Source organism: Rhea pennata, chromosome 13, assembly GCF_028389875.1.
Source record: "Rhea pennata isolate bPtePen1 chromosome 13, bPtePen1.pri, whole genome shotgun sequence".
Taxonomy (NCBI): Eukaryota; Metazoa; Chordata; class Aves; order Rheiformes; family Rheidae; genus Rhea; species Rhea pennata.
In genome coordinates this window covers 13,892,611-13,916,799 of record NC_084675.1, presented here as the reverse complement: position 1 = coordinate 13,916,799, position 24,189 = coordinate 13,892,611, and the positions used below count along the sequence as shown (strand labels likewise).

Below are 24,189 nucleotides of genomic sequence, written 5' to 3'. Positions count from 1 at the left end.
CAACAGTCTTCCTAATGCACCCCAGGATACCATTGCCTTCTTGGCCACAAGTGCACATTGCTGGCTCATGGTCAACTTGTCATCCACCAGCACTCCCAGATCCTTCTCTGCAGAGCCGCTCTCCAGCAGGTCAGCCCCCGGCTTGTTCTGGTGCCTAGGGTAGTTTCTCCCTAGATGCAGGACTCTGCACTTGCTCTTGTTGAACCTCATGAGGTTCCTCTCTGCCCAACTCTCCAGCCTGTCTGGCTCTCTCTGAATGGCAGCACAGCCCTCAGGTGTATCAGCCACTCCTCCCAGCTTCAGCAAACTTGCTGAGGAGGGCACTCCGTCCCCTCATCCAGGTTATTGATGAATAAGTTGAATAGGATGGGACCCAGTACTGACCCCTGGGGGATACCATTAGCCACAGGCCTCCAACTGGACTCCACGCCACTGATGATGAGCCTCTGAGCTCTGCGTTTCAGCCAGTTCTCAATCCACATCACTGTCCACTCGTCTAGCCCACACTTCCTGAGCTTATCTAGGAGGATATTATGGGAGACAGTGTCAAAAGCCTTGCTGAAGTCAAGGTACACAACGTTCACTGCTCTCCCCTCATCTACCCAGCCAGTCATTCCATCATAGAAGGCTATCAGATTGGTTAAGCAGGATTTCCCCTTGGTGAATACATGCTGGCTACTCCTGATCACCTTCTTTTCCTCCATATGTCTGGAGATGACATCCAGAATGAGCTGTTCCATCATCTTTCCAGGGATGGAGGTGAGGCTGACCGGCCTGTAGTTGCCTGGGTCCTCCTTCTTGCCCTTCTTGAAGACTGGAGTGACATTGGCTTTCTTCCAGTCCTCAGGCATCTCTCCAGTTCTCCACAACTTTTCAAAGATGATGCAGAGCGGCCTAGCAACAACATCTGCCAGCTCCCTCAGTACCTGTGGGTGCATCCCATCCAGGCCCATGGATTTGTGAATGTCAATCTTGCCCAGGAGATCTCTAATTCTATCCTCCTCAACCAAAGGAAGGTTCTCCAGACTTTCTCCCTTGTCTCCAGGCTCTGGGATTCTTGAGGGCTGCCCTTAGCAGTGAAGACTGAAGCAAAGACGGCATTCAGTAATTCTGCCTTTTCTGTATCCCTTGTCACCAGGGCCCCCGCCCCGTTCAGTAGTGGGCCCACATTTTCCCTACTCCACCTCTTGCTGCTGATGTGTTTGAAGAAGCCCTTCTTGTTGTCTTTGACATCCCTTGCAAGACTCAGTTCCAGCTGGGCCTTAGCCTTCCTCACAGCTTCTCTACGTTCTCTGAAAGCATACAGCATTTTCCCATACAAGCTTAGGTTGCTATTTTATTTAGTCATTTTCTCTCTGCAGGAAGTAATACAGGCACATTGAAATACATTCAAAATTCAGTTCAGTAATATTACCAGGTTTACCTTGATACCTAGTCTGAAGATATTACAGATGACTGCTGCCTTTAACCTTGGCACACTTGTGAAGAGGAAGCTGAGAACAAGTGTGATGCACCTGGTATCATCAAGTATAGAAGCAAGAGTGAAGGTAAGAGTGAAGAGTGGGAGTTTGTCATTGCTTTATGAGTTTCCCTGTGCAAGGCCAACCTCAGCCTTAGTTTATTGATTCAATCTTCACCAGAGGCTGAGTAAAGAAACAACTCAGGTCTGTTTTAAGTGCAGATTTCTAAACATTTCTACCATAAATAACTAATATAGTCCTATGACTGTGATACTTGTCTTTACTTGTTCAGCTATTGAAATCGAGAAAAGTAGTAGTACGTTAAAGTACAGAGGCAAATCTTGTCTCATGGCAAAATTATTCTGGCTTGCTCCCTGACTTGCACATTCTTGGCAGACTGAAAGTAAACTGTAAAATGTTCTCTCTTAAAATGAAATGCCAAGCAAGATTCAAGATTTTCCTTTGCCAGGTATGTAGCACTGTCTCCAGGTTCCACAAGATCAGTGTATGTCATGAGGGTAAGGTTCTGTATGTGGCAATATTTGCTTCTGGAGGCAAGGCAGTAAGGAAACAAAGTCCTGTTTATTTGATATCTTATGTAAATGAGATGATCAGAGTTTGGCAGAAACTAATTTCCCCTGGTAATATTTTCAAGATAGGTGCTTCCTTTGGCCTTCAAGTTGTACATGTCTGAGACTGTGGATGGGATAATGCCAATATGTTTTGCAGGATGAGTACTTCAAGGGAAGAAAGGGGTAGAGCAAAGATTGAAGAGTGAGGCTGGGAAAACAGAATAGTAAACAAGGGGGAAAGTAAAGGGAAAGCAAATTGGAAAGCAGAGAGTTTGGAAAACCAGTAAAGATCAGTAGATAGAAAATAAACTGTTTACAGAAATAAGGTTAGTTTCAGCAAGAGGAAAAGGCAACAGGAGATAACATAGCATTTGGCTATGTAGCAAAAGATTGCTGTAGTTTGAGAGTCACAAATGAGTTTAGGCCCCATTGCATACCCACTGGGATGAAAGCTGAGTTACAAGTAGGGATTCTTGTAGCTCCATCTTGTAGAGAAACAGTTTTCCCAAGAATCAAAGCTGTGCAAGGTAAATGGTGGGAGAATTCGCATCAGCATTCAACCAGATCTATGTAAACTGGTAGGTTATATGAAGCCTTCCCTCCACCCTTATCCTGGTCATAAACTAACAACATCCATATATTGTCCTGTTCAGCCTTTCACGAGCAACGAAGGAATACATTCTCCGTGTTCTGTTGCTGCCAGACAATATCATACCAAAAATTTTAAGTCTTGACAATAACTGGCATAAAGTAATTCTAGATGTGCATCTTCAACCAGTTCCCATTGTTCCAAAAAATAAAATAAATTAAAAAATAAATAAATAAAAGCCCTCATTTCTTCATTTGAGATTTCCATCTTTCCAGGAGTGCTTTGGAGGAAGGAAAATGGCTCAGCAAAATAATAATGAAATCGTGGAGTAACTGCCTTTTTCTTCAGGAAGCAAATACCATTAGCCCCAAGGTTTGAGAATGTAACCTCAGTTAACTCCTACACTTTTCTGATGGAGTCTGAAGAACAATTAAGTTGGGTGCCTAGGAGATGACTTGACCATACATGGAAGCGTTTTGTTTTAATGTTTTTTGTTCTTCTGGTTGTTATTTTGAAGCAACTTATAATGAATAACAGTATATACTGTTTCTGCCAAGTCATCCCTGTTGACTAGATACTGTGTCAACATGTTCAGGGAATGTTCTTTGGATGCTGCATTTGTTCAGCCTGATCCATTAATGAGGATGTACCGAACCTGTCAAAACAAGGTTTCAAGTGAAACCAATAATCAGAAACCTCCTTGCTTTTCCCTCGACTTCATTGTTATCAAGTTCCTAGGGGCAAACATGAGTGCGGAGATTGCTACTACACAGTACTCCCACACTTTCCTTCCAGGAAGCTCTTGTCACATACTGAAAGATACAAGTTTGAGCTGAATACCATTATTTGTATATTGGGCACCCGTTTGCATTCATTGCATTTGACATTAGGTACATCTATCATTATAGCATAGACTTTACATTCATAGAAGTACAGACTAATCCAAATCCTGTGTTCTTGATGTTTATTAATGTTACAAATCACAATCTTCAGAAACAATACAAGAAAAAAACAATCTCAGACCATCTACACACCAATAAAAAATCAGCAACTGTATTATTTTCTTAGAAGTTCAAATTTATGATATTTTTCAATTTGCCATTGTATGCCAGGCACTAACCATACATTTGGAAGCAGAGGTCAAAAGTTGTGACGTAAGCAAACATGAATACTTTAGATATTCAGTATATGCCACCATTTACTCCCTGAGCACTCTAGTTTGGAGCTAGCTTGGATTTGCTTATGTGAGCTGCAAGTCATGCCTGTGCAAACATACTTGGAAAAGTCAGGGGTACTCTTCAGAGTACATGAGTATGTCTATAGCACACAGGACTATTACATGCTTAAAATAAGTGCTGAACTGATTTCATTACTGTGGGTATTTAGGGCACACACAGCTGAAAACAAATGTGCAGGCACTAAAATAATCCATAGAAACACTATCTCTGACAACTGAGAATTCTCATGATACAAAATTACAAAACACAGAGACTTTCTTGTCTTGCCAAAAACCAGAAGCCTTGCCAGAAACACAGACAGAGGCCAAAGCTTACAAAGAGAAACACAGAACAAGCATGACCACCTAGTTACACAGGCAGATAATTTTTCTGTTCAGACATCTCCTCCTTTTTCATCTTACACCCCAGTGATACATGTGAGTCCACACAGAAGTTTGTAAGTTTTATTGATTTTTTCAGAGGGATTTAAATGTAATTACCGCCCAAATCTTTGAATATTGCCCCCAAACTTAAAAAAGATGAGAAGGCCTCTCTTCAGAATATTGCAAACCTCTTGTTTTATTTTAGATACCAAACAAGCATTCAGGGACTCATCAGACTGAGTGACAGGTGGAGTATCCACCCTGCAGGAAAAGCTAAGGTTTTTCTAATATTGCTTTTGTCACAGAATAGCCTTTTGTGACATGAAAAATCCTTCAACTTTACTTCAGTACAGGTAATTTTATTCAGGATTAGCATTTTAAATCTGGCTCTTTATGGCTATATTGTGTGATGTTTACACTGAGATATTAATACTGAAATTAAGGAAATAAATGCAATAAAATGATAGAGAAGTTTTCTTCCATAGTCTCTTCACTGTGTAGGGGGAGCAACTTAATTGTTGCTAACTTAATTGTCCTAACTTTATTGTCAGAGATAATCACAGAATCACAGAGTGGTTGAGGTTGGAAGGGACCTCTGGAGATCATCTAGTCCAGCCTCCCTGCTCAGCAGGGTCACCTAGAGCATGGTAGACAGGGTTGCATCCAGGCGGGCCTTGAAGATCTCCAGAGAAGGAGACTCCACCACCTCTCTGGGCAACCTGGTCCAGTGCTCCGTCACTCTCACAGTAAATTCTTTCTTATATTCAGGTGGAACTTCCTGTGTTTCAATTTGTGCCTGTTGCCTCTTTTCCTGTCACTGGGCACCATTGAAAAGAGTCTGGCCCCATCCTCTCGATACCCTCCCTTAAGGTATTTGTAGGCATTGATAAGATCCCCTCTCAGTTTTGTCTTTTCCAAGCTAAACAGGCCCAGCTCTCGCAGTCTATCCATGTAAGAGAGATGCTGCAGTCCCCTGATCATCTCGTAGCCCTACTCTGGACTCTCTCCAATAGTTCCGTGTCTCTTTTGTACAGGGTACTCTCTTGTACTCCTTGCTCATCCACATGGGTCCCCTTTGCTTGACTTCTCACTCATAGGGAGGCACTGATCTTGAGCTTGATGATCATGTTACAGCAGCAGGAAGAATCTCCAGGGTGTTATGGAAGATTCTTTTCAGAGCATTTCAAAGCAACTAGCTGATGCCTGAGGTTGTGTGAATAAGATATAGAAGGAGCCACAGAAAGCCACCTTTAGACTCAGGGAGCCATGCTGCCAGGCAGGAAAGGTTCCCAACCCTCATATACAGGGCAGCTGGCTTGCACTTCCCTGGGAGGAGTGGCTTACAAGCTCGACCGTTATTCTGGCTCTTCACAGTTAGTGCTGATTCACAAACTGGGTGTTGCTTTGCCTAATCGGTGTTTGCCTTGCATAACATTTATATTTCACTGACTATATAAGGCAACAAGGAGGTAAATGTGTGACTAGCTTGCAAAATGGCAACTGGGAAGAACACACTGCTCCTGTCCTTGATTCTCACTGCTGGGCTGACAGCTCTTGTAGCTGCTGGTAAGCTTCAAAAATGTTTTTCACTGTTGCCTTCTGTAAGGAGATAGAACATATGTGCAGCCTGCTCACTTTAGGGAATTCCAGCCTTGTTGGAGGATCTCGGCACCTGACATAGCTGTACAGAAACTAAGCCTAGATAACAGATGGTTTTTCATTTCTTTTTAGTGATCTATTTTCAGACATTTGCCTTACTTGCCTTTTTCACAAATAGTGAAATCAAATTTCTACCCCAAAATCCTCTCTGCTGAGGCAAAGACCAACATGTCACATTTTAAATTTAGTATTGAGAACTTTCACATGACTTTAAAATTAATCTTACCTAAAAGGTAATGTAATTTATGTATGCTGTACTATTTTCAGGAATATTAGAAGGGACATTTTTGGCTGTACTATCAAGATTCCTAAATGTATTTTGTGTATTCACAGATCTTTTTCTTAAGAAAGAAATGCCTTTTCTTAATGAGAGCAATTTATTGAAGTTTTGAATAATGACTTAGGTCAAAATGATTAAGATCTATATGCAGTATTAATGTGTGTGGCTAATAAGATAAAATAGATTATATACATACAAGAGATTATACATACAAAAATAAGCAGCATGAATGCTGAAATAATGTTGGTTATACTGATTCAATTATTTGTTGAAACCTTATGAATGAAAGTGAATTGTTTAAGGAAACAAAAGATGCATATTTAAGTAGCTAAAGCTCTTAGAAATGTGTCAGTTGCTTACAAACGGACTGCTCATGATTTTGTGCACACAGAGCAACCAGAAGTGGTGACCAAATATGGGAGAGTCCGAGGGAACCAAATCAGAGTAAATGCAGCTGAAAGGAGTGTCAATGTCTTTCTGGGACTTCCCTTTGCTAAGCCTCCTGTTGGACCATTGAGGTTTTCTGAACCCAAGCCACCTGAGCCATGGAAAGGTGTCAGAGATGCCACTTTGTACCCACCAATGTAAGATAATGACAAAGCTACTGATCTTTTTAACAATTTTGTATTATATTGAGCTCCAGGACATTGATGTACAGGGCAATCAAAAGTGATAATGATAAATTCTATGATTCTATCATTACTACTTGCAATTATTTTACAATTAATGCATTTTTAAAAATATCTTTATAAGGTGTTCTTTTTTTTTTAAAAAAAGAGGTAAGTGCTGTCTAATGGGTATCAGGAATAAACTAGTAAGGATGAGCACTTGATCAATAATGTGCTTTGGGGACATTCAGCCATTATTTAGCCATTATGAACCTTGTAAATTTGGAGCAGAAACAAAAAGGAGCTAAGAAATGTTGGAATAAAGTGTTGGAAGAATAAAGTGCCCAGTGAGTCACATGCTTAATAGGATACATAGGAAGCGCAGACCAGTTCCAGTCTACACTATAACCATCTTACTCCAATTACTGCCCTTCATTAATGCCTCAAGCCTATAACCTACATGTACGATATAAAAAGCTATATAAGGTGCAAAATAATTCATTTGTATTTTCACTGAATTCCCTTATGGCCATACCCATTTGCAGGTAGATTTCTGTAATATGTTGAAACATGCAAAATTATATCTTCATGTCACTGTTCTGCTCTATGCAGTATCTTTTTTCTACAGATCTCATTAATGACATGTCTAACTGGTAGTCAAAGGAAGAAAATACTTAAAAAATGAAAAAATATTATATTTTTTTCTGTTGCCAACCCCTGGAAATGTACTAGCGATGGATTACTGGTTTGTGCTTTATAGAGGAAGAAGCTTGGAGGTTTTAGTTATTTCTACTGCTTATTATTTTTTTTATTTATCCAGGTGTCTACAGGATAAAGTACAAGGACAGGGTTTTTCAGACTTTATTACTAATAGAAAAGAAAAGGTTCCTCTCCAAGTGTCTGAAGACTGCTTATATCTAAATGTGTATACACCCTCTTCTGCAGAACAAGAGGAGAAGCTACCTGTAAGCAAAATCATTATAAAATCTCTGACAAACTTGATTGCTTTTGTGACTTCATGGAACAAGATAAACCTAAAATTTCTAAAAGTTTCCCAAGGATTAAAATAACTTTTCAGCAAACCTACAACCTGCATTATATGCAGGCTTCCATGTGCAGTATGGTAATTCAGGTCCGGTAAATATTTGCTGTAGTTTAGAAAGTATACAAAATCCTATTTTACAAATAAAATCTGACTGACGTTTTAAATAAGTAATGTTTGATTTTCTCTAAAAAAAACTCTGAAAATCCAGTGGGCTTAGGCATAATGCAAATGTTTAATAAAATGAATGTCATTTTATAAGATTGCAGATCTCGTATTCAAAAGAATTCTACCATTTGTGAAATGCAATCTGAAAGAGTTGTGAGTGAAATAGCACAAAATATTCTGTTTTGTTTTATATTTAGTTTGTATCACAGGGACCTCTCATCTGTACTAGGTTGTTTGTGTTTTTTTCTTTCCAGGTCTTTGTATGGATCCATGGAGGTGCATTTGTTTTTGGAGCAGCTTCATCATATGATGGTTCAGTATTAGCGGCCTTTGACAATGTGGTGGTTGTAACAATTCAGTACAGACTAGGTATTCTTGGATATTTTAGGTAAGATAGTCTATCTTAGTTTTTGCTAAGTGATTCTGAAATTTAGTGTGCAAAATCTTTACAAAGAGATGTGCACAAAACTTATACAAAGAAACTACACGTTTTAATTACATATGCAATATTTGGGAACAACATAAGAGTCTCAAGTCAAATTCAGAATCTGTTCTTGTTTGATAGTTAGACTCATCTGAACCTTCCTGAGCCATTTCCGGTTTAGTTGTGTAGAGAGGCTCTTTGGCAACTGGTTTCTTATACCACAGATTGTACTTATCTCCACTTTTTTTTCTTACATCAAGCATGTAAACAAATCTGTTCTTTCTTTGCAGCACTGGTGATGAGCATGCTCAGGGTAACTGGGGTTATTTGGATCAAGTAGCAGCTCTTCGGTGGATTCAGGAAAATATCATAAATTTTGGAGGAGATCCAGGATCTGTTACTATCGCTGGAGAATCTGCAGGAGGAATCAGTGTTTCTGCCCTTGTAAGTTCACAAAAATCATGAATTTTAATCATTCTGAAAAAAATACCATCCATGTTCATTTTTAGTATCTGTAAGAAAAGTCAGGGAGAGAGAAGCGATGGTTTTATAATAAACCATGCATCACTTTGATCTGTAAGACAATGCGATATAAATGCAGCTTCTGACAGATGAAAATGGGCTATACCAAAATCTTCTAGTTCAAATCCAAATTATTATCCCTTATCTATTAGTTTGAGTTCTCTTTTTTTTTTTTTTTTGGAAGAGCTGTAAACACAAAATTTATCCTAGTGAGAATAGTCCTTTTAGTCCTATACCCCATTTTCTGTGTGTTGACAGTCACGCATGCAAAGTTACTCAAAATGAGTAGTTGTGATATCTGAACTAGATGTGCATTTTGTGACCAAGTGATAATGTAAATTTTTACATCAGTATTGAGCACATTGAGGTACATTTGAGGTGCATTTAAGATTAAGAGGCTCTTCAAACTCTCACAATTTGATAGAAAATGCATAACGAAACCAGCTTTCAGTGATACACATTTGTTAGCAATAATTCCTCTTTGATAAGCTCTTGCCCTCTGGCAAATAGCTATTTATATCCTTTCTGCAGCACAGCCAGACTATATCTGGCTTGCAATGTAGCTTCATAACGTTTTGGAAGCAGGGTGCTATGGGAGGGGAAAGGACAGGTACAAACTCTTGAATTTGATATTGCTGCCAAAGCCCTTTGCATAGTTGAACTATGGCCAAAGTCTACAGAACAACACTGTCATGACATTTGTTTTCAAAATGTCTTAAAAGGCAATTTCTGACACTGAAATTCTAAGTCAGTGGTCAGAAAATAGTGCTTATCATACTTGTAATGCTTGTTCTTTCTTTTCAGGTCATATCTCCTCTGGCGAAGGGCTTGTTCCATAAGGCCATCTCAGAGAGTGGTACTGCAGTCAGGGTTTTGTTCACTGATCATCCTGAGGAGCAAGCACAAGTGGGTATTTTGTGATATTTTAAATACTTTCCTGATAGTTTTGCACATTTTGAATTGTTCATTCAAAAAGTAGAACTAGATTGTTTTCCTGTGAAACCACAAACACAGTCATTAGAGATAGCATTTCTGTATGCAGGTAAGAAATATATGTTTAATGATGCTCTGCTTTTCAAGTACCCAGATATCCACATATGCCTGAGAGAAAGCAAAAGAGTAAGGAAGTAGAGAGAGAAGGCATGGAAAAAGCATCAGATGTAAAGAAGTTCATTACAAAGTCTTCCAGAAAAGCTAAATTCAAATTTTTTGGCTGGAAAATAGTGCCAGACTCTGAATACTCTTCATCCTCCCCTTTGTTTTATTCTTGTCATGCTCAAAGAAACAAGATTTTCAATTTTCTTCATAATTCATGATTGAAAAAAAAAAAGAAAAGAAGAGCCCATTTCAACCTTGCAGTCTCCACCCATAAGAAACAACTTCCAGGAATCTAGATTTGCTAAACCAGAATATAAAAAAGGCAATGTTATAATGAATTCTGTCACTCTAATGACAGCTAAGACACCCGAAAAACCTGCATATCATTCAGAAGCTGTAATGTTCTCTTTATTACCATCTACATGGTTGTATTCGGAATATGCATCACTACCTCCCATATGTCATCCCACCTTCTCTGCCAGCGTATTATTTGCAAGGATAGCCATACTCTGTTGTGTATCCGAATGTTTTAGAGGAGTATGTTCTTGTCTTTCTCCTTGGCCCACAACATGAAGGGTTATGAAGGCTTCTTATCCTTTCTTCTGCAGCTGGAACATGTCTGGCTCTGATGGTCCTTCCTGAGAAGCTTAGATATCTCAGTCAGTAGCACATAAAAGCCTTCTGCAGGAAATATATGGATAATTATAATGATATGGATAATCAGTAAATCAAAAAGTGACTGCTTGTTTTTATTGATCGCAGAGAATTGCTAAGATATCTGGCTGTCAAAGATCCAGTTCAGCTGCAGTGGTTCAGTGCTTAAAAGATAAAACAGAAGAAGAGATGGAACAAATAACTCTAAAAATGGTAAGCAATATTCTACTCTCTGCATTTGAGTGACACTTCAAATGTTATTGTAACAGCTATCATAAATGTTCTGCATGTGTTGTAATACTAAAAGAAGTGAATGTAACATCTTACTCTTCTTGGCTTTTACAGAATTTTACAACAATGCAGTTATGCCGTACCTCATTTGAAAAATGTGAACAGGTTACTTCCCTCTCTTTCTTTATGGGCTTTGAGCTACTTCCGTTTTGCTATCACGCTCTAACAGGGAAAGAAGAGTGTATGAAATGTCACAATTTCACCTGGAGAACCTAAATAATTAATATCATATGTCCAACTCAAAATTTTTCATTCTAATACTGACTACCCAGTTCCTTTGCAGTCTCAACACAGAAGTTTTCCCCCATTGCTCCACACACCCATAATAGAATTGAATGAAATAAGAAGAAATGTTAATTGAACAACATCACCTGCATTGAATGAATGTTCAAAATATAATTTTTATGTTAACATAACTTCCTGCCCAGTGCAGAAAATCTGTCAGGGAAACTTAAGAGGTGGCTTGAATACTAATACTTCTTATACTTTCACTTGGCACTTACTTTGTTTGGCTTTGGAACTACATTAAAAGTTTGAAAATATTTTCTAGAAGCAAAATGAATGTATTAATTGAACTTTTTTTCCTCCTCCAGAATCTCCAGTTCATCAGTGCATCTGTGGATGGTGTATTTTTTCCTAAGAGTCCCAGGCAATTACTATCTGAAAAAGCAATCAATGCAGTCCCATACATAATAGGAATAAATAACTGTGAATTTGGATGGATAATTCCTAGAGTAAGAGACTAAGAGACTTTTAATGGCTTTATATATCTATAATTTTGTTAATATAAGACTTCCTATTACATATATTTTCTTTCTATCATGCAGATAATGAAATTTCCTGATTACACAGAAGGTCTGGACAAAGATGTTGCACGTCAAATTTTGCAGAGCGCATTACTATTTTTTTCAATAGTAAGAGAGCATTTTCAGAATAACCCAGTGCTGTTCCTTGACTGGGCTGGTGCTATTTGTATTCCTGGAGGGGTATATTTTAGAGGTAAACTTTGCGGTGTGTGACAGCTTCCTACTGTGGAGCTGTAATTCCCAAACAGGCAGCTGACAGGTTTCTGATTCCTGTTGCCCCTAGCAAGTGATTAACACAGAAAATATGCTCTAAATTTATCTGTTTTTCTCCTAAATGCTCCATCTTCTATAAAAGGAGTTCTGCTGAAATCCAGGAATGATTCTGGTACCTAAACATAGATCTCTTGTGACATTTTAGATATCCTGTGTTATCCAAGACATCTGTATGGTACTGGTAGGTATGACACAAGACCTATGGAACACAGGCCCTTCTGAAGCAGCAGCTGGAGACTAAAAAGGATGCTCTGAGATAATCAAAATGACACTGAGAAATCTATGTTGAGGCATCTGAATTTCTGCTTGTTGCAACTTAGAAAGCTCTTAGCTTTCTGCTTCCTGGATGCTATCCTGAAACTATTGAATACAGAAAAATCCAGATAATAGGCAAGAATTAAGAACTTACAGGACATAAGAATTAAGGACTTATAGCCTATATTTGCAGCGGATCATTCAGAGCCACAACTATCTGACATAAACTTGAGACGGTAGACCCCAGGCTTGTTCCAAAAGGGATTAAATTATGGCCATCTATAATAATAAATTAATTTTACAAAATCAAACAGAATTCCTTTTCTTTTATGAGGGTTATTTCCACAGAAGGAAGAATAGACTACCACATCTATTCATCAGCATCACTGACTGATATTTATCTAAAGATAGTTCTGAGCTCTGAGTTCTTTCCCCGCTACAGCACAACTCAGGATTTTCTCTGAAAGAAGGTAGTGTTCAGGGTTTAGCCAGGGGCATGAAGACAGTACGTTAATTTAATGCTGCTATTCCCTTTAATGATTATCATCATTACAGGAAATGTCTTTTCTGTTCATTTTAGGATGCTAATGATGTTGTTGATCTAGTATACAAGGAATACATAGGGAATACGGAGAACCGTGCTCAGGTGCGAGATGGGCTTCTTGATGCATTAGGAGACTCTTGGTTTGCTTTTTCAGCCATTGAAGTAGCTAGATACCATAGAGGTGAGTCTATAATTCAGCATCTATTTGAGGAAATGTAGAATTCCACTCTGTGGTGTATTTGAGAACAATATGCATCAGAGTTCATTGTTTTCATTGTTTTCATTTTATCAAAATAGCTCTTGAACAATCTTTGGTGGCAGGAAGAATCTTTGGTGGCAGGTATTTTCAGCAGTAGAAGTAGCACTCTTTTTTTTTTTTTTTTTTTTTTTTTTAGATGCTGGCAACCCAGTCTACTTTTATGAATTTCAGCATCGACCAAGTTCAGCAATAGGTGGTATACCAGAGTTTGTAAAAGCAGACCATACAGATGAGATTGCCTTTGTCTTCGGAAAGCCATTTTTAGCCGGTGATGTATCTATGCTTGCTAAAGAATTATTTCTTTTAGGCATCTTTAGTAGCACTTATGTGAGTGCTTTTAGAATAGAATTTGCTTTCAGAAACATAAGAATCAAAATAGCAGTTTTCTATCTTAGTTTACTGTCTTTTTTTAAGTAGTAGTCCCTTTTCATGAAATCCTTCATCTGCTAGAATCTGCTCATGTAAAACACCCATAGCTCAGAATAACAAGCAGAACTAATTATAGTTTGTTGGATTTGATTTAAGTGCTGTTTTTTGATTACTCATTTTCTAATGTTGCAATTTCATCTCTCACTTCTCAGGAAATGCTACAGAAGAAGAAAATAAACTAAGCCGAACGGTTATGAGATACTGGACTAACTTTGCTAGAAATGGGTGAGAATCAGAATGATAATTATAGCTCAAGTTTTGCCTGTGCTGTCATACACTATAGCCATACTTAAATGGTAGTTCCACAAATTCTACAGAATTTAAGATAAATATTGAAACAAATTGTTTGTATTCCTAACAATTCCGAGAAAAGTCTTTTAAATGAACCTGCATACCAAAAACAAAAAAAAAGATCCAGGTTCTATTACTCTATCTGCAGTGGAGTTTTAGGTCTAAAACTCTAATGGCAATTACTAAATGTTTGCTATCCCATTGCTGAGCATTTTAATAGAAACATCTAACAATATATTCAGAAATTTGAATCACATAATCGGGGCTCCTGTTAGTTTTCTGAAACAGTTGGAGTCTGAGCAGGCAAATGACAAGCAAATGGAAAGCTAACTTTTCATTATGCTCTTTCCAGAAATCCCAATGGAGAAGGCTTGGTGCATTGGCCTCCATATGATCTGCAAGAAGGATACCTGGAAATAGACCTAATGCAAAAGGCAGCAAAGAAATTGAAAGAAAGCAAAATGGAGTTTTGGGCACAGATCATAAACCAAGACAAAACAAAAAGAAGGATAGAACACACAGATTTTTAAGACTAGCAGAGGATGTGATTTGCTTCTAAAACCTGAAGTAAAGCCAAACCAAATTAGTTTGTCAGAATGCAGAATTTAATAATCAGTTTCTAACTCAATATTACGTGATTTGTTGTCATGATCACACTGACAGGAGAGAATCAAGGGAAATTTGGAATGTTCATGGGACTGAAAATCAGTATTTAATGAAGGAAGTGGGGGGAAAAAAGACAACCTTTCAGACTCGAGCAGACCATGGTATCTACCCAGTGCATATCAAAACTGAATAATTCTCCTGAGAGAAAGGGGAATAAGAAGAAAATTGGCAAATACATTGAAATCCGTAAGAAATTATCTGTCCAGAATATGTCATAAAAGTTAGAATATGTCATATATTCATTTCCCTCTTATTTCAGAACAGAGTCCTCAGTTGTCAGTCCTACAACCACTTCCACTTTCTGTACTGGAAATAGCTTGTAGTGAGCAGGGCAATCTTCAGCCTTATGATAAAAATATCTGTAAGACAGCCTCAACATCTCACAAATTAGGACAGAAATTCTACCTGTTTTCTTGCTTTATAAAATGTTACAAATAAATGTTACTCTTCTTTTTTTTTTTTTTTTTTGGAACTTCCTTTTCTCTCACCTAACTGAAGCAGGCTAATTCCAAGAGGTTGTTCTGAAAGTCTTAACAAAGAAATGCATGAAAGTGCAAATTGGAAACTGTGAGGGCTCTATCTTCCATGTCTCCGTCCAGGCTAACGGAGACAGCCTGGATGGAGTAGGACTGACCAACCCTGGCATCGGGGCATCTTCCTCTGCACCTACGCCTGCCCAGCTGTGCAAGCCAATACGTTACCTGTGGCTCTGAGGTCCAAAGCTATACTTGATGGCACTACCAGGCTGGGGACAAGACAGGGACTTCTGTAAATTTTTCATTTCTCTGCTCTCCAGTGAGCAACACAGCTTGGCAGCCGAAGCTGTACCATGCAACAAGGTGGCCTTTGCAGGCCACCAAATCTGAACTCATCAGTGATACTTTCCTTTGGAGACAAAGCTGCAGAGATAGGTGATCTGCACAAGGACACCATCCACCGAGTTCAGGACACAAACATACATTAAGTTAAAGCATCAGTTTGCATAATCATAATGGTTTTCCTGGTCTTCTAAATGAGCTCTGTTGACAGCACTGCTGGCTTTGGCTACACAGCTTCACATTCAGAGCTTGCTGGTTACCTGGACCTCATTGCCCAAAGCATGGGAAGAATGACAGGAAGAACAGAAACAAATGTGTGAGCTGGCAGAGCAGCAGAGTCATCTGATCTTGAAGTGGATGAAAAGTACTCACTCAAATAGCCATGCTGCACAGCAGTAATTTCAGCAAAGAGGTGGCTGGAAACAGTTGGTGGTTACAGTGTTGCTTAGAATAAATTGTAGTAAGGCAAACCAGTTCTGCAAGGTTATCTGGCAGTGATGTCAGCAGTGTTTGCATATTTCTGTAGAGGTTTAGTTACATCAGTCTAAGTTTGTCTCTTCAGCATGTATGGCATATATAAAAATGTGATTAGAAAGGTGTGTTACATAAAATGCTGCTTAACTTCCATCCTTCCTGCCAACGAAGAATTGATTCATTGGCTGGAGGAAGGAAGCATTGCTGATGGGGCAGATGTCCACCAAGACTGAGCGGAGAGGAAAGTATAGTATTGTTCACCGCTTGTTATTAGCTCGGTGGTGGTGTCAGTGCGCCCATTAAAGGAAGGCCTGCTGGTGTGAAAGTGTGCACTGGCAGAAATGCAGGTGCATAGAGAATTTGGGGGTCAAATAAGGTTCCTCTGTTAGCCAGTTCCCAACCTGGAGTATTTTGGCCTACACATTGTATTTGCTGCTGGTATTTCTGACAAAGTCTGCTTGAATGCTTAATTCCTTATTTTGTGCAGATCTTGATCAGTCTGTCTTTCCAATGAACTACAATGAACTGCATTTAGGCAGAGGAGGAATTTGTTTGTAATTTCAAATACAATTTAAATATTATCGTATTTGCCATCTCCAAAAGCATCAGCCCGATCTATTTAAAAACCTAACAAACATTATACGTTTTTCATTCTTACATCCTTGTGAAGTTTTTGCCCCTCTGCTCTCCTGATAGCATAAAATAGTTTATTTTATCCTTAGTATTCTACACTACAAAGCAATGATACAGCAGATTACACACTAATCTCGCACTCATCTGAAACTTGAGAGAGGTCAGCTAAAGGAATTTGCCCTCTGCTTTGTTTTATGAATGACATGTTTTCAAGGGTTCTCTCATATAGATCTAAGCATGATTTTGCTTTACATTCCGATGAGTTCATGTTAAGTTTGTACTTACTGTTTTCAGTGATTCTAGTTTTGCTTTGTTTTAAGGTAATGTTATAGAAACCAGCATTAATTTTTATCAAGGGGATTTATACATTTGCCCTCAGCCAGAGACATCAGTGACAGCTAGCATCTCATTTTCCTTGATTACTATTTCAGTCTCTGAAAATCTCCTTCAAATTTTGTCAAGCTAGGAAAGACTTTTCACTATTCACCACATGGTACACACATTTTACATTTTATTATAAATGTAAGACATCTGTCAGGCAAAATAGTTCCCAACTAAATGAAGGATACAGCACCCAATATGTTTCCAAACAGAATAACAATGATTTTCAATAAAGCAGCCAGTGTTAACATGGAGACTGTCAGGTATATTTTGAATGTTTCAACGCAATGGCAAGGCAACAAAGATGCCAGTAAAGCTACTCATGAACTGTATTTCCTGTCCTACGGGAAATGCCACAGACAAAAAAAAAAAAAAAAAAAAAAAAAAAAAAAATCCAAATTGGGAATAAAGTTTAAATCTCCATTTTTCTTCTGAAACGTACTTTTTTTGTTTGTTATCACTGTAGCTCTTTGTTGAAATATATAATTTTTGGTTATGTATGTTATTAATACCAGAAATCTTCTTGTTTTGTCTACTAGATGCTGATAATCCAGTGTATTTTTATGAAGTTCAACACTGACCGAGTTCAACTGAATATACAAGACTAATAAAACAGATCATACAGATGACATTGGCTTTGTACTTGGAAAGCCCTTCTTGGCAAGTATCTGCTAAATAATTTGTATAGTCATCATCAGTACTTAAGCACTGATAAGATAAAACCATTTCTAGTAGCGTAAGAAATTTTAGTTTTCTTGTATAGTATCGGACTCATGCTTTTCCATCATGTTCTTCATTTGGAGTCAATTCTGAAGTCTGTATTTGTGCAAAGTTCTTGTACTTTTGAAATTACTTCCTAAAATGATCGATTACTGTTTCAAAATATTAACTGCTTCACGGACGAGCATACTCGGAAAACACCTAGGATTTCTGGGGGTGTCCAAGCACCAAGCTATGCCGCTGGCGTCATTTCCCCTAGGCCCCCGCAGCGCCGTACCAGCTCCCAGCTCTAGTACAGCTCCAGGCGCGCGGACACAGCGGACACCGATCCCGCCTCTTCCACCCGCCGCTTCCACCCGGCGCCGCCGCGCAAAATGGCGCCTGGCTGCGGCGCCACACGCGACTGCCAGTTAAACCGCCGCGGCGCCGACCGAGCCGCCCCGCCCGCGGCGGGAAGGGCGCGCGCTCGCCCCTCCCTTCCCGCCAGTCTCGCGCATGCGCGCGCGCGCCTCTCCGCCGGCTGCCGACGCTGTGGAGGCGCGGCCGCTGAAGGGGCGGGGCGGTGGCGAGCGATTGACTGGGTTTGTCCGCCAGCGCTCGCCGTAGCGGCGCGGGAGGTGCTGGTGTCATGGCCGCTGCGGCGAGGCGCCCCGGGAGGCCGTCCGTGCTGCTGGGGCTCCGCGACGCGCCGATGGCGGCCGCGAGCCGGGGCGGCGGGCAGGCCCCGGCCTGGGCCACCAACAAGCTGGGCGGCTGCGCGGTAGGGAGGCGGCGGCGGCGGCGGCGCCGGGGCCGCGGGGGAGGACCCCGGTCGCGCCGCGCGGGGCTCTGAGGCCGCGGCGAGGCGCCTCCAGCGCGGCCTGTGCTGTCGGTCTTTCAGGACGCGGTGCCCTCCGTGCGCCTGGGCTGCCCCGGCTGCGGCGTCTGCGGGGCCGCGCTGCTGCACCTGGTGCAGGTGTACTGCCCGCTGGAGGCGTCCCCCTACCACCGCGTCGCCAACGTCTTCGCCTGCGCCGCGAAGCGCTGCTGGGGAAAGCCCCAGAGGTGAGGAGCGCCCGCGCCCTTGCGCGGGTCCTGCGCAGCTGCGGCGCGGCTAGCGGAGGTCGCTTAACTCTCCTGTCCCCGTTCTTTCTTGCATGGCATGCCAAAGCTGGAAGGTGCTGCGCTCCCAGTACTTGCCGACGGACGAAAAGAAAGCACGAGGTGGCAGCGTGAAGCAGGTATCGCTAGCATGCTGCCTTTCGTTATACCGGGATATATGAAGCTTAATTCTGAGGAGGTTTTGAAATAAAATTGTGGTTGAGTTGGATGAGCTTTATATCTATATGTATATTTGTTTAAGCAACCGTAACTTTTTTCACTAAGTTGCACTACAAGCTAGTTTTGAGTCACTTGTGTGGCTCTGTGGAAAAGTCACCATCGTGGGATTTTTGACCTAGTGAATATTGCACCTTATTTACGAGAAGGTTAACTTACCTATGGTGTGTGCTAGGATCATTTTAAAGTGGAAGTTGCAGTCTAATTGTATGGCCAAAACTGGTGCTTAATACATCTATTATTTAAGCTACCTTAAAAAAAGTGTTTTATCTTCCTATTTTGTTTTATTATGAATTTTAAGTAATCTGACTTGATTATTGTTTGGTAAGTTGTTGATATTCTTTGTAAGAACAAATCCCAGAAACTTTTGTACGTTGACTTATAAAAATTGAAAGAGCCGAGAAGATGGCTTTCAAGCTAATGATGACAGGCAGTAAGTTTACTTTTTCAACAGCTGTACTTGCAGTATGAAATTTGGGTCCATGATGGATGAAATTCTGATGAAAATGGTGACACTTTTTTTTATTGTTTCCTGATTTCCTTTTCTAGCCTCTTACCTCCGCAATTCAAAATTTTTACTAATTAATTTGTTTTATATCTGTGTAGTATAATTTCTTACACATTCTGCTCTTTGAGCTTGGCTGTGGTGCAGTAATGGTGGTTTGGATAAATATACCCATTCAAGAAGCCAATACATTTTTGAGCTGTTTCTCCATTTTGAGATTTTTTTTTTTTTTTTTTTTTTTTTTTGCATACTGTGTACACTGCTGTGAAAAGTAAACAGTTACGCTGGTATCCAGCATTGTGGGGCAAATGGGAAATGATAGGTATTAGTTTGAGGAATGTACTTTTTTTTTTTCCTGTTGTAATACCGAAACTGTATTTGAAGGGCTTTAGAGTGGTGGGTCTTGAAAATGTTTGCTTTTTTTCTTCCTCAGAAACAGCAATCTAACTTTGCTGCAAATGATTGGTGTGAAGAAACAGATGACTGGGGAGTCTGCAGTGAAGCAGAAATTCCTGCGTGCACATCCCTTCAGCTGCTTGGCTTAAATGAAGTGATGATGGGCAACTCCTTGTCCAGAGAGGTGGAGTGTGCATCCCAGTTCCAACATCTTCGCTTGTCTGAAGCTACAGATGTGTCAGGTCCCCTGAGTACATGTGCTTCCATCAGGGAAGGAACAGTAGCTGCTAGTTCAGCTGCTGTGTTCCAGCCCTATTACATTAGTGTTGTGGATGAGGAGGACTACACTGGTTTCCTTGACACAGGTCATGCAGATAAGCTATTAAAGGAGTATCAGCAGAGAGAGGGTGTTGATATGGAACAGTTGATGTCAGAAAGGTGAGAAAAAGTTTAGATTTCATGCTGAAACTAAAGGGTTGCATAGTTTCCTGTGTGCTGACTAATAAACTACATCTGATTCTCCTGGTGGAATCAGTTATGAACGAAAAACCACTCCGATTTACAGAATCAGTGATGTGTGGTACCTTGCAGGAAGATCACAACAGTGGGCACAATTTTGTTAAATTTTGGAATTTTGAGTTATTCAGAGATATACCTATTTCTGAGTGACTGAATAACTGGAACCTCTTTGGGCTCCAGAGGGAGCAGTGGAGCTTCAGCATCTAAAATGTGGTTTAAGCCACGCTGTATGCTAAGTGGCACCAGTTTGTATTGTAACTTTTGACTTTTATTTTCTTTTCAACACTCTAGCTTTCCTTAAATTGCATTTGAGTCTTTAAAAGTTTAACTACTTGGAAATTGAGCTATACTCTTGTCTAGAGACTAGGGTGATGATAACAGATAGGTCACAAAGCTTTTGTTAAAGATGTCGTCTGCAAAACGAGTTTTGAACATAGTTACTACAAATGTGTTAAATGTTAGTGTAGATGAGCACTTATATCTAGACCACTTTCTCTTTTGCTAGCATTAATGTGTACAGTGACTTTTCCTGATGAAATTGTGGGCTATACTGAATTTCTTGAATGCTGAAACTATAGTTAATTACAGAATGTGCATGGAATGCTTTTTTAGTGGTGGTCCTTTTGTTTTTCTTTTGGCTGTAATAGAATCATAGAACTTTAGTTACACTTAATTAAAAAAAAAAAAAAAGCTAGAAATATTCCTTGGAGGTTCTTAAGGAATGATTTTTAGATATAGGTAGCTGTTCGGTGGATTTGAATTTCGTGTGGTAATTTGAAACATTCTTAATGATTGTAAGCCACTAGATGCCAAAGAACTAGAAGCAAAATGGTCAACTACATCCTGTAGAATTGCATCTAATGTAACGTGTATATTTTTTTCAATGTATTTAATATGAATATAGGGTAACCACTGCTGATTTACAGCACACACATTGTACTTAAAAACCTTGTTGGAAATCTTGTTTATTTTCTTGTTTCTCCATAGTTTTGCAGGTGAAGGTGACAATGAAAAATATGAGAAGAGTGAAGTCAAAAGCAGGGATCACACATTCCATAAATTTATGAAAAGAATATCTGTCTGCCATGAACAGATTCTAAGGTATGTTGATCATTTTGTCCTAAGAGGGAGATATAGACTGAAGTCATGGATTGCCAGTGCATCAGAATAAACTATTTAATTTCAATATAAACATGTACTATTTCAAGACCCACTGGAACTTAGGCAAAGAAGTTTTCCGGAGAGTCTTGAGAATGAACCGTAATACACAATGATATGCTCTTGTGACATATTTCCAAGGTTATCTGCTCCACTGAGGTTTTGTAATGTTATTTTCATTGCTTCTGTCTCAAGCTTTGGGATGTTAAAGTAAGAAATTACTCATTTTAAAACTTGATTTCATTTGAGCTTATTGTGATTTCTCCTAGGGATCCATGCAGACTTCAGTTCTTTTAAGTCTCTGTTGCTTCCAGGAGCTATTTCCCTAAAGAGGACTTTGTTTCTGAATGGAAGTATAACAAAGAATTCAAATCATAAATTTTTCATAGTACCACGTAAATACCTGTCATTTTCATGGATCCTACAAACAACTGTGACAGGACTTTTGTTTATCAAGTTTCCAGAAGCAGGTAGAACTAACTAGTACTTTTTCAGTGAGAAAGCAAAGTTTGAGGGTGTAGTACATAGACAAGAAACATTAGGAATTTGTATTAGTTAAACATCAAAAATCATACAGAAAATTCACTATTACAGAAGTAACATTTTTTTCAAACAATTTTTTTCCCTCTGATTTATCATTTTGCACTGTTATGCTCTTTGATTGTTATGCTCTTCTCAAACTTCACACCGTAGTGATCACTATGATTATCACTAGTCATAATATTTCTTCAGTGCTTCCTTTCCAAATTCAGAGCATTGTGAGTGTACCTGTTAGGCCCCCACCTCTCCTGGGCTACTAGTTCTTTATTGTGTTATCAGCACAACACAGAATCACCTGTTGGCATTCAATGGAAACCATCTTTAATCATGGTTTCCTGATATATGTGGAGCTCTGATAGCCCCTAACCATAAAACTTTGTTTTTGTGGCCTACGTAAGTTGGTTGTGAGGCCTGTTGTGTGTTGGATATTCTTAACTGCCAGTGATGAGGATTCCATTTCCAGGAAAGTATAGTTTGTTTAATTAAATGTGAGTTGGGCACAGGATACTTCATAGGTGTCGGTTCAAAGCACCTGTTTCTTTTTAAATGCAGTGCTCTCTATAAGACTCTCCAAGTGTTGACCCTCCAAGTATTTCCCCTTCTCCATCTTTAATCTTGTTGAATGACTTGTCTGAAACTTGACAGTGATTTGGGCTCCTAACAATGTTTTGTACTTCAAGGAAGCCCTGAGTTTTCAGAGAATCCTGAACACTGACACCAACATGTTTTCTCGTGAAATTTAGATATGAAAAATATATATATATATATATATGTTTGTTTATTTATTTTCTTCTAGGTACTCCTGGGGGGGGCAGCCTTTATTCATAACATGTCCTCCAGCCAACATTAACAAAGGTATTCCAGTCTGCAGTAACTGTGGAAGTAACAGAGTATTTGAATTTCAACTTATGCCAGCACTGGTCAGCATGCTCCAGAGTGATACAGGTGTGGACTTCTGTTAACTTAGCTGAGCACTAGAAACTGTCAGCCTCTTGGTAATGTCAGTGGACTGCAAATTGGTTTGTTACTACTTAACTGTATGCACTGATCTGCCTAAGTGCTGTGATTATCTTATATAGGATCTACTATGTTTCTAATATAGGTTCCACTAAGCAAAAGATAGATGTCCAATTTTATGGAGATTCTTTGGTTTCAAATTCATTTGCTCCCTAGTGAACTTTAAGACAATTCCATGATGTATAAGCTTTGCTTCAAAAACGTTGAAATTAGAAAATGGCATGCACGTGAGAGGCTAGATATGAAAAATGCTCTCTGAACTGGCAGAAGCTGAAGCTGATGAAAGAGAACTGTCACATGCTGTGTTTATGAAAATAGTTAATGATACTGGTCTTCTAAGCTCTTTTGAAACCAACCTTCCACATGAGGAGTGGGAGTAGCTTGAATACAATTTTTTCAAAAGTACCTTGGCTCCAGGTAGAGAGCAATACATTTTTTGGAGTTTTTTCAAACTGCAAATGCTTTCTTTCCCCTCCTCCTTTTTTGAAGCCATAGGTTTGTCACAAACATGAGAGATGACCACCATCCTTCAGATAAGTGCCAATTTTGCTCAGTTATATTTAATGCTCCTAAAGCTCTGGCAACCATTTGGCATTTACAATGGTCTTGTCTGCGTTTTGTATTTATTGCATCTGATTACTGGCTACTAGTTAGGGTAGCTATATTCTGACGTAGAGTAGCTACGTTAATATTACTTAATTCTTTTAGCCAAGGCCAAGCTGCCTGCTTGAATCATTATACGGATGTTTAAACTATGACAACATGGACAGTAATGCAAGGACAGTAATAGGTAATAGCCCTTACCTATGTCATTTTTCTAATGTACACCTTTATTGTTTTGTTTTTAGATCTGTCAGTGGAATTTGGAACTGTTATAGTTTACACATGTGAGAGGAGCTGTTGGCCAGCAAATCATCAAACCCCTCTTGAAGAATTTATTTTTGTACAAGAAGATCCAGATCAGAACTTATTTAAATAAAATGTATTTTTCTGCATGTATGGAAAGTCTGCTTTGTTTTTTACTGCAGTTGAACATGTGTAATTATGCAACTTTTTTTTTGCTAAATGTGCAAAATTAAATTCATTTGATGTGGGGCTTATTTCCAAGAATAACTAATTGGTTGACATACTGATAGAAAGCCTTGTAAAATGCAGTATTATTTTAAAAAATAAATTGGATTTACCTATTTTGGGCACAGATTTGATGACAGTGACAATTCA

General features: G+C 39.3%; 2 protein-coding genes across 3 annotated transcripts; both read left to right on the top strand.

Annotated features, from left to right (window-relative positions):
* Positions 1–5,683: 5,683 nt before the first annotated feature.
* Positions 5,684–17,705, top strand: LOC134146015 (fatty acyl-CoA hydrolase precursor, medium chain-like). 2 transcript variants are annotated; one of them, XM_062586116.1, is made up of 15 exons: positions 5,684–5,787; positions 6,552–6,744; positions 7,589–7,733; positions 8,233–8,366; positions 8,693–8,846; positions 9,729–9,830; positions 10,785–10,889; positions 11,022–11,072; positions 11,561–11,701; positions 11,795–11,881; positions 12,882–13,026; positions 13,241–13,372; positions 13,686–13,758; positions 14,177–14,391; positions 17,336–17,705. In XM_062586116.1, the coding sequence occupies exons 1-14, from the start codon at positions 5,715–5,717 to the stop codon at positions 14,352–14,354; spliced, it is 1,713 nt and encodes a 570-aa protein (XP_062442100.1). In that variant the 5' UTR covers positions 5,684–5,714; the 3' UTR covers positions 14,355–14,391; positions 17,336–17,705. The 2 variants fall into 2 exon arrangements, with proteins under 2 accessions (XP_062442100.1, XP_062442099.1); XM_062586115.1 differs by lacking the exon at positions 17,336–17,705 and having other exon boundaries at positions 14,177–14,945.
* A 433-nt stretch (positions 17,706–18,138) lies between these two features.
* Positions 18,139–23,967, top strand: PDCD2L (programmed cell death 2 like). Its single transcript, XM_062586117.1, has 7 exons — positions 18,139–18,276; positions 18,397–18,560; positions 18,667–18,736; positions 19,772–20,172; positions 21,241–21,354; positions 22,748–22,896; positions 23,817–23,967. The coding sequence occupies exons 1-7, from the start codon at positions 18,145–18,147 to the stop codon at positions 23,945–23,947; spliced, it is 1,161 nt and encodes a 386-aa protein (XP_062442101.1). The 5' UTR covers positions 18,139–18,144; the 3' UTR covers positions 23,948–23,967.
* Positions 23,968–24,189: the final 222 nt, after the last annotated feature.